Raw genomic sequence first — 11,487 nt, forward strand, 5'->3', positions numbered from 1 at the left:
CTTGGGGATAATGTCCTTTCAAGCAAAACAACAATCTTGTTCCAACTTTTTGATGTGTTATAGCCATAGATGGACTACTCGCCGAAAACTCGGCAAGTTTTCAAAAACTCGTGAGTTTTTTTGCTTGGTGAGTATTTATGACTTTAACTCGTAGAAGAAACTCGCCAAGTTCTTAGGAAAAACTCGCCGAGTTCGTAGGAAAAACTCGCCGAGTTTCCATGAAAAAACTCGGTTGCATTAAAAAAAAGACCCAAACATGTCAAAAATTATCTAATTTTTTTTTTCAAGTCAATCTCATTCTCTTCATCAGAATATATACATGAAATATAACATTTAAGTATACTTTAAGTTATATTTCATGTATATATTGACAGGATGTTTGAGAGTGGTTTCAGATCTCTATGATTTATAGTGCAGATTCTAGGTTTTAGAAGATCTTTTAAATTTTCAGACAGTCAAATTTCAGTAATCAGTAGGCTACTATTAGCCTTCTCTCGCTCTCTCTATCTCACTCACTTTATTTGTCCCGAATTTTAGACCTATCTATCTCCCTATCACTCTTCCTCTCTCCCCCTCTACCACTCTCCATCTCACTCTCTCCTCTCTCCCCCAAGATCTAGACCTATCTCTCTACCCCTCTCTTTCTCACCCTCAGACCCTCGCGAGGGGTGCTACCCTCAACCTAATTTTATTTTCCAGATGCTTGGTGGCAAAGTTGGGGTGGAAATACCCCAAATCTCAAAAATTTTGCCCTCAGAATCTTATGTCAGCCTTGTAGTTCATCCACTTATGAGCGCAATTGGAGCTTGTTTAAGGCCATCCACACAAAGAAGAGGAGCAAGTTAGCCCAAAAACGCCTCAAAAATCTTGTCTTTGTGCAATATAATCTTCGATTGTACATAAGGAAGGTAGAGGAAGCACCAACTGGTCCAATTGATTTGGATGATATAGATCCTTACAGTGATTGGACAGCATAGGAGCAGCCTCATTGTTTACAGAGGATGACATCAATGATTTGGAGAGGCAAGCTATGGAGGAGGAAGGGGGTGGGTTTGGTTTCACACTGGATGACATTGAGGAGGATGAGGAGGATGAGTCATTGCCAATGCCAGGTGCAGCTAGAAGCAGAGCTACATCCAAGATGAAGACGAACCACAACCTAAGCGAGTCATACTGAGCGAGGAGGCACAGTCACACAGCACGCCCACAACAGACTTCTAGGACTAGACCCTCTAGTTCTACCTCTCCCCTAGTTTTTACTAGAGCTGGGAAGAGGAAGATGTAATTGTATTGATGTATTTACTTTTAGTTCTACAAAAACTATTTACTATTTTGCTTCTAGCCATCAGCATTTCTCATTACAATGCGATTTTGTCCCCACTTTGCATTTAAATATATCTAGACTCAACTTGTTTCTTTTGTGTTCTCATTTATTGACTCATTGGATGCATCTTCTCATTGAATTTTGCAAAAAAATGCATTTCTAATTAAATTTAAGCAATTTTTTAAATTCCCAAGTTTTTTGCCGAGTATTGGCAGAGTTTTTCTCGAGTTTTTTTTTGGGCTTTGGCGAGTTTTTGATTTTGGCAAGTAGTTCAACTATGGTTATAACACACATCAACAAAAGTAGGTCTAGGAGGAGGGCCTAGAATTAGAGCATCAACATTATTCTTGATTGCTGATTTGATCTCTACATTTTCCCTTAACATGTTTCAATGCATCTCTATACACCCAAGGAGGTAGATGGAAATAAACACAAGCATGAGTGAAGGATAGGAGAGACAACAGGCGGTAAGCAACACAACACAAAAGATTAACTACACATCATTTCAGACACACCACCTCACAAATTATGCAATCACACAAAACTCTACACCAAAGTACTCTCTCACCACCACACACACAATCAATGCTTCCCTCATTAGCAAAGCTCAATACATAATAGTAAATCAACAAGGAAATACACAAGAAAGCACAAAAACTCTAATTCGAAAACAAATAAATAAGAAGACAAAATTACAAAGCATGTGGGCAAGAACAACAATGGAGAACTAGAAATGATTGACACCAAGATGGCAAGGAGTAATAATCAAACTCAATTGCAAGAAATATTGAGGCTCCAAGAGCTTTAGTGGATGATGATTGTTCATTTTCCTAACACAACTCTAGAGCGCCACCTTCCTCCCTAGCCCTTCTTAAAGTACCTAATGCCCTTGAAACTAGTTTTGAAATTTTTGAAGATAAACCTATAGTTGAAGGAGAAGAAATGTGAGTTTGCATGTGGTCATCATTTGGAAGAGGCCAAAGCCTTCTGATATAATAAAGACAAGGATTTTTGTTAGTGAAGTTTAGAATTTTCTTAAGCTTGTCATATCTTTCTCTAACATTGTGTAACACCCACTCCAATGGGCTTGGTGAAAATCAACACACATTTAATGTCCTAAACACCTAACAAGGTTATCATGTCAACACCAAAATCAGGCATAACCTATTCAAATCCATGAAAGTGCTCATCCAAGTCATTTGTAGTAAAAAATTATGGTCTTACAATAATAATAAATTATTAGATAAGTCAAACCTGAATTTTAATCTTTATTTCTTACTCAAGTTCTCAATGTTGATGGTAGCATCAAGCTCAAGAAATCATAGTTGAGTTCACGCTGATCTAGGCACTGGCATAAATCACTAAATGCTCATGTGATTGAATGATCACAATCAATGCACTCAAAATTATGTGTGGGCAAAACGCCCTTATCAAAGACGCATAGTCTCTATTTGGCCATTTCGTCATTGGACCACTAAAAGCTTGCATTTTCCAACTCTCTCCAACATCTTCAGCCAACTCATTGAATGAATGGGCTCCAAGATTTCAATCAACGAGCATAATAAGCCTTGTGAAGAGAAAATAAGGCCAACACTGATTGGAAGAACCTCTTCACTCTTGAATTTCTCAAACATGGAATTAACTAGCTCATTGTTGTAGATGTAAGAATTTTATCAACTCAATTCTATTCATCACTTTGAATCCAAAAAAAGAAGGGCCTTGGGACATGAGGCTTTGGCAAATGTGAGAGACTGAATCAAACAAAACATAATCTAAATCAGTTCCAGTTTTGACCAAGGCTACGTTTGAATCATTCCTTAGGGGAACATGCTAGTTTGACGTTAACCTTGAGAGATCAAAGGACAAGGATCACTCCTAAGAATCAACAACCATGAAGGTTAAGGCTAAATTATAAACTTCTTGACTTTACCAATGAGCATGAGCCTATTTATCAACTCTAAAATACTCAAGTTCTTAACTTTACACTTCACATGACATTAAGTCTAGCAGCATTCCATAGACATGACTATGAGCGTCACTATTTGTCAATGATGGCATTTCTCTGTGTCTTTCTATATGACCCAACAAAAGGGAAAACGACAAGACTCAAATGCTTAGGTTTATTTTCTACGTTTATGTATTTAATCTAACCCAGGTCTAAATATAGATTTTCCTTTATCTAGTTGTTTGCTCCCATACTTAACTCATAGTAATACTAAAATATAACTTGAGGGTACAACATAATAATTTTCATTTCCTTTGAGAACACATAAATGCTTACATTGAAAACAATTTATTATATTTCTTTATCCAATGAAGCGAACATAAATTCCATATGCAAGCTCACAGATAATGATCTCAGTCTTTCTATGCTTGACACTTCTCACAACATGTGACAACATAATATAATTATAGTGTTTATCAAATTCACACAGCAAAGTTAAAATAAGTTTGGAGCGAGTTCTTGTTTTGCCCTCTCGGGTGAACGATTAAATGCAGAAAGTAAATGCACAGAACATAATGGAAATTTATTAAATAATCAATCTCTATATTAATTCAACAGTCCATGTACATCAAGTGCTATCACATTACCTCTGACACGACTATCATGATGCCACTTCGAAGAAAAGGTACGCAATATATAATACCCGAAGGGGTGCGACCAACCGTCGCGTCCAACTGCCCTTCGGGATGACTAACTAACTGACTGCCGTAACTCATTATTACCGACGACAACATAAACATAATATGACAACATAACATAATGATTATTCCCGACAACATCATCCCCCCCAAGAAAAGAAGTGGACTCCGGACGACTTAATACAAAATAGAGATGAACGGCAGGAACTATCGATGTCAGTCGAGCCCGGAACTTATACACTTGTTGCATCCGCGCCTGAAAACTCTTTTCTGCTACCATCCGATGCTCAAGTGCGGATTTCACCATTATTGCTTCCTTTGACATCACAGTCCTCCTGTGCCTAAACCAAACTTGTCTGCAAAACATGCTTTTCAGTCTCAACCTCCACCAACTGCTACTCAAATGATATTGTCTCCCTAGCCAATTTGTCCTCGATAGCCACCCATGCTGCCCTCTCGGCATCCAACTCCTGGGTACGCTGAGCTACGTCTCACACTAGTACTGCCTCCAACCTGGTGGTCAGCTCCTCCCGAGCCCTCTCTGCATCCACCAAGGCAACCTCTCGTCCAGCCGAGACATACTCTGAGTTCCTCAAAGCGTACCATTCCTGCCTGGAGGTGGCCACAACCCTCTGGCACAAAGGCTAGGAGACGCCTCAAATCCTCCATCACACTCCCCAAAGGCTAATCACTGAACTTAATAACTCCCTGGTACTGTACAACTTCGCATGCCTGCAATGCCTTCCCTCAAACTCTGTTTGTTCGCAACCTCCAAATCTGTCTCCCTCTACGACGTATGGCTTCCCCACCAATGCTAAGCTTCAGGCTTCTTTCTCACAGTATGGGACAACCCAACACTCACTGTGCCTTCTCTAATGCCCTTCGGGCAACTGAAAAAGTGTATTGTAGCTCAAAAATAACCTGGGGGTCTGGGGTAGTGCCCCCAGCGGGGTCGAGGGGCAGCGCCCCAGCGGGGTCGAGGGGCAGCGCCCCAGCGGGGTCGAGGTACAACGCCCCCACCGCCAACACCAATTTACAACCCTCAGAACCACACGAAAGTCCATGGCGCACATCATTTCTGTGATATTTTAAGGTGTCAAAACCCTTCTTCTCCACTCGAATAGTTTCAGCGTCCTGGCTCTAGATGTCATCAAATGATTTTTCCATTTGGTCATCGTCCATTTTTTTTATTTTTTTTTGGTCCACTGTAATGTCCTCGATGGCACCCCAACCATAAAACCTCCCCGTATGGTCAACAAAAGCACTGACACCTCCAATCGTACGGCCACCTTCTCGTGCGGTCAACACCCTCCTTACCATACAGACACATCTCCAGCGTACGGACAACATGCTCAACTGTGCACACCGTACGGTCCTCCTTCTGCACGCCCAACGCAGTTCAACCGTACAGTGGACCACTGACGACAGAGCGACTGCGTGTGTTTGTGCGGCTACGTGTCTTAGTCTTTGCGTGGGCGGTGTATCCACCGCACGGTGGTCCACCATCGGTGTTGCCACCGCACGGGGTCCCACCGTCGGTGTTACCACCGCCGATGGTTCCACCGCACGGGGTCCCACTGTCGGTGTTACCACCGCCGATGGTTCCACCGCACAGTGGTCCCACCGTCGGTGATACCACCGCACGGTGGTTCCACCGCCGGTGGTCCCACTGTGGCATCTTCGTTTTTTTTTTCTCCCAGCCGTACGGACCCAACCCGTACGGTGTTTTTTTTTTTCCAATTTCCTAATTTAGTTGTCTAGAGAGTCGTCAGCTCGGGTCCCCTATCTCTAGGATCGCCCTTCATCCTTCTCGGTTTTCCTCGCCCAAGAGTCTCCCACGTTGGTCCCATGCCTCTCAAGTCGCCTGCCCGGCCTCTCGAGTCCCCTTCCGGCCTCTCGGGTCCCCTGCGTGCTTCGCATGGTAGGGTTTCAATTTGGACCCGTTGGTGGCAAGTCTATTTTTGATGGCCATTCAAAGACCTGGAACCACAAATTCTACAGGGACCACGGTCTCCTTCCTGTACATATGAAGAAGAATAATAATAAAAAATTTTAAGGTTGCGACCTTCCATACGGGGTTCCAATCGGTGCTAACACGAATGATCTTGGGATTATCTACGTCACCGTGGTTTGGGCAGTCTCCCTTCCAATATTCTCTGTATTCCGACAGGTACACCTCCTTTGTTGCTTGCTCTGGTTCCTCTACTTCGAGCCTGTAGCTCTGGAACATTTCGTAATCCTCCATCTGCCAATGGAAGAGCCCGTTCAATGACCCTGTCTCATCCCCGGAGCACTCTCCTAGTTTAGAATCCCTTCGTCGTTGGGCTCCCTGCAGCCCCGTCCTTCGTTCCTCAGGTCGCCTTTTCCTTCACCCTCCGATTCCGAAGATGATGCCAGTTCCTCGTCGACAACCTGGGTACTCAGATCAATGGTGTACTTCCACCCCCCTTTCTCCATAGAAAGGGTGTTCTTTTTCCAGTCGTGGTTCACCTTTGCTGTAACCAGCCACCCTCTGCCTAAGATGGGTACGCAATATATAATACCCGAAGGGGTGCGACCAACCGTCGCGTCCAATTGCCCTTCGGGACGACTAACTAACTGACCGCCGTAACTCATTATTACCGACGACAACATAACATAATGATTATTCCCGGCAACAGTTCTCAGTTAAGGGTCTTCCAACATAACAGTACACTACTATCACCTGTTTACAACATTATGCAAGGTATTCAACAAATATGTAGAGCTATCACAACACAGAACTATTGAAAATTGATTGCAACCTAGTCAAAGATTTGTTAGGCATGATAAATGTCTTTTTTGCAAATCTTAGATTCTACACATAAAAGAAGACCAGCAAAAGACATTCACTAAGGATCAGTGGGAGCTCACCTCCCAACCTTAGGACAGCAAGCTATCCAGCCCCAAGCTTGGGAAAAACACATGATGATAGGGTAACATTTATTCAACAGCACCGAAAGAACAACGCTAATTCACAGCAACTCAAACACTTTGCAGGTGATCAAGACACCTTGAAGATGAATAAACTCCAGCAGATTCCTGATGAAGCAAACAATGGTTGTGCCACTGCCAATTTATGCATGCAACCATTGCATAACTGTTCATTTATGCAGGCGGCAGTTGCATAATCATTGGTCTCTTAGGAGCAATTTATAACTGTGATTGTGGTTACATTTTTTACAACTACATAATGCAACAGAATGGATGTAGTAACAGCCGCAAACAGTGCATCTCTCCTTTTTGAGTCATTCCAGCCATAGTACTAAAACTTGCAACTTGGCAAAACTCGTCAAATTGAAAAGCTATTTAAATTCATTAAATCTGCAAACTCAGCCATCAGGCAATTTTTCAGCACAGACTCACCATGTACACACAAGTACTTGCGGCAAGTTTAGGTCTACAACTCACTGAAAATTGTCCACAAGTGAGTGAGCAACTCGGCTGCAGTTGCAGCTTGCGAGTACTTGCAAGTTTTAAACCTATGGTTCTATCTCACTTCTTGAGCTTCTAGAGAAGCGGAAAATGTATAAGAGCCCAAAGGGGATATTGTAATGGGTTTGGCTGAGTAAGATTTAAATTGTTACAAACTAGACGGTACAGACAGTTGGAGTGTGAATGGGAAGTACCATGAGCAAGTTGTAGAGCTTGTATGGGAATTTGGGCTGTTGCAAGGTGTGCGCCCTTAGTCTCCTTGTGCTATGCAGCGCAGCGCTCGGGTTTGTGACATGGCTTAACAGCCTCCTGTGGATTCTATAAGTCTAGTGAATGTATCGAGCATTAACAGATCGATCTTTTGGTGCAATGACAACCGCACTTGTAACAAGTGGTATCAGAGCTTGGTCACAAGTTCAAACCCCTCGCTTGCACAGGGGGGTTGTTGTTGCAAGGTGTGTGCCCTTGGTCTCCTTGTGCTATGCAGCGCAACGCAGCACTCGGGTTTGTGACATGGCTTAACCGCCTCCTGTGGATTCTATAAGTCTAGTGGTTGTATCGGGTATTAACAGGTCGATCTTTTGGTACAACGGCAACCGCACTTGTAACATGGGCATGTTGTTCATGTAAAGAATATCCACGACGAGATCAAGAAAGCAATAGATATGTGATACTTTAAAAAGATGGTGGCATGGGTTTATGAACAAGTTGCAGAGCTAGAATAGGTGTTCAGGCATGTTGTTCATGTAAAGAATGTCTCTGAAGACATCAAGAAGGCAGTAAACCTGTAATAGCTCAAAAATAGTGGCTCAAGGAAGGAATCTCTCCCTCGTTTTTTTAAGTTTTCTCCCTATTTGGATTTTTCCAGGTCAAATGTTGATTTCTTCTATGTTGCTTGTGTTTATTGCACTTGTTTACTAGCTACATTCTTCCTTTACTGAAAATTAAACATGAAAAGGTATATCTAAAGACATGGGCGGCAGACTTCCTTCAATTATATAGGGAATATTCAATCAAAGTCAGATATTATTTCTAGAACCTATCTTGTCGCCAAAGCAACGGGCCTTGAGTGGTAGAGAGAAAAGTAGTAAAGTGTGGTTGTCCCCAAGAGTTAAGCTGCAACCAAAAAGAACTAAAAGGCCCTTAATGTTAAATAAATACAAGTAGACAGTCTCTCAATGTCTCTCAAATGAGAGCGATCAGGCAGGTACCTAGCAGGAGACATCCTTTTACCAACATGTCCCCATATATGTGAATTGGTGGCATCCAAAAGGCATTCGACACCTGCAATGCCTACAATGGCCTGAAAAGAGGTAATATGGGTCTTCTATAAAGACCTGTACCTAAAGCGGCAACATCTATAAAGAAAAAGGCCAAGCACTTCATATCAGGATAGCAAAATGCAGATAAATAACCACCTGAGTCTCTGTATAGGTAGTGATACCTCCCTCATATTTCATATTAGAGAAGCCACATGAAATTAAGGCACAACTCATTTTCCACTTCCTAAAGAGAACAAAAACAAAAAACCCTATATGGTATCCCGTTTCAACCCAATATTTCTTGGAGCACACCCTAAGCTGACCAAGGGATAAGCATTTATGTCAGAGAAAGTTGGGTCGAATGATGATGCCAACCACAATATGTAGGAAGCCTTCAACACAGAAATCTATCTTAAGGCTAAGAGGTTGTTGGGTAGATGTCTTAGTGATGTATATCTGTTGTTGATTTTTATACTCTAAAACAACTATAATAATTTCCTTTTAAGGGAAGAATGTGAGGAGGGGCGACCCAGGCATATCAAAATTGGAGTAATTTGATCAACAGAGATGTCAATAGACTAGGGAACAAACTGGTCTTGAAATATCAACTATGGCAACATTCAATGATACCCAGAGAGGCAACCATCTCCAAAGAGAAAACTGCTAAAGATGGGTGTCTCACATGCCTTGAAGCTGAGTCATCCATATATATGGGTTTGATGAATAAATTTGAAGATACTCTCAAGATGGAAGAGTTGATGCAAACTCAACCTGCACTAAGGGGTTGCATGTTTGTAAGGGGGGCATATGCTCAAGCATCATGATCTAAACCCACTCAATGTAAGCTCAGTTTTTAGACCCCAGCCTGGATTTTGGGCCAGTAAATTATTGATCATTAGATGTTTGCTTGTAGTTTTACCAACATGCAAAAGGGATTGGACCAGAGAAATGTACATAATTGGAGATATTAGTAAGAAATAAAATTTAAAATACAGAAAACACTATCATTTTACCATAGATGATAATTGTTATTGATTATCACTCTTATCATTTGAGTTTGGCCAACTATTCTTCAACAGATTATAATTGTTATTAATGTTTATATGAACAACATTAAAAAAAAAATCTTTCTAAAATACGAAACACGTTTTCATATTTAAGCAGTCTCTTGATTGCTCCAAGAAAAATCTGCTTTTATACAGGATTTTGAACTAGTTAAATGCAGACATAAGTTCTTATCTTCCACGCAAGCATGAGTTAGCAGATGAATTTTTTTTTTTTTAAATGTTATAGCTTGTTAATTTCTGGGCATGTTTGTTCTTATCATACTACACAAAATTGAAATGGTATGTATTTACAACTTACAAACCTTTTTTGGCAGCCACTCTTCAATTAATTTTCTTAGCCCATCAGAAGCAACACAAACAGAAAAATGAAGAATAATCTATATCTTTAAAATCTCTTTGATTAGAATGAAAAAATAATCTATACTTTTGCATCTCAGTTCCTATACATAAGTAAATAATTTTGAAGTATGTTTATACTAACCGTGGTCCCAACTGGTGTATTGATTTTGCTGCTGCACGCATGTCATCTATAGTCTCCAATGGTTCTCCACCTATTAAAGCTGATGCTTCCTTCAAATTAGGCGTAATAATATCTGACATTGGCAGAATCTCTTTCCTATAAAATGTATCCAGAATAAAGTCTGTGCTTACTTCATGCTAAACATTTCCAAACCTTAAGAAAAAGGTATGATAATGTCATACCAGAAACATTTTGAAAAAGAAAGAAGATACTTCTTTTATTTCTTTTTAAAGATATAATAGATCCAATTACTCAAAGTACAAATAAAGAACAGAAATCAGAAGTCATATGGATAATTCAGATGAGTCATAATCCATCAATCACTACAAGAGCAAAAATTTATATCTGCCACATTTTATTTGAACATAGATGATAACACAGGATTTTAAAATAGCCACTTGCATAGGATCTAACTTCACTTACTAGTATTACTTGCAAGTATTCTAGTTGATCCAATTATTGAAAAGTTGGAGAATCTTTTAGTTTGGTATAGTAAGAAATAAGATATATGTGCCACTCTTTGAGAAATGCAATACTATCAATCAAGGAAGCATTAATCGTGTGGGGAATTAATCGGCAAAACAAAAGTATAAGATTTTTTGAAAAAATCGGATTTACAAAAAAACGTAAAAAATTGCAGAAAAACAATCAAAACCTACTTTTTTTTTAATATTCAAGGGTGTTTCCATAGCATAGAGATATTGTAGGCAAATAAAATAGACACTTCAACACATGAATTGTAGAAAATAGATTTTCGTTGTTTATATTCATATCGTTGATTGCATTGCACAAACATACCACAACATAAATAATATATAGATGGTGATAGATGCCAAAAAGTCGATTACAATAAAGTTCAAGATCAGTGTGATTAGAAAGATGTAGTGGAAGGTGAAAAATATAAAAAACCTGAATAATGTTTCTGCGGTATTTGGTGAAAAAATAAGCAGTGTCCTCGACTTGCAACCAGATGAATGCCAACACTCCCCGTCACAAGGTTCAAATTCGAATTCGTATTCAATGACAATAAGATTCAGATAAAATTCGACAACACAAAAAAATTGGGAAAAAAATTCATGATTAAATTCACCTATATAAATTTAATTTTTTTAAATATATGCAATAAAAAAAATATAAAATTTGAATACATTATGACAAATTAAAAAACATTTTAATTTAAATATATTAAAAACTAATATAAATATTATTAATGTATAT

At 39.9% G+C, this 11,487-nt stretch overlaps 1 protein-coding gene across 2 annotated transcripts in view; it reads right to left on the reverse strand.

The window, feature by feature from the left end:
* The window catches only part of LOC131060882 (thiamine biosynthetic bifunctional enzyme TH1, chloroplastic), an 86,198-nt gene that overhangs the window by 44,519 nt on the left and 30,192 nt on the right, over positions 1–11,487 (reverse strand). For both annotated transcript variants that reach the window (XM_057994307.2, XM_057994306.2), the window contains exon 6: positions 10,231–10,365. In XM_057994307.2, coding sequence (XP_057850290.2) covers positions 10,231–10,365 — 135 coding nt within the window. The remainder of the gene's footprint in view (positions 1–10,230; positions 10,366–11,487) is intronic.

Source organism: Cryptomeria japonica, chromosome 5, assembly GCF_030272615.1.
Source record: "Cryptomeria japonica chromosome 5, Sugi_1.0, whole genome shotgun sequence".
In the NCBI taxonomy this organism is placed as follows: Eukaryota; Viridiplantae; Streptophyta; class Pinopsida; order Cupressales; family Cupressaceae; genus Cryptomeria; species Cryptomeria japonica.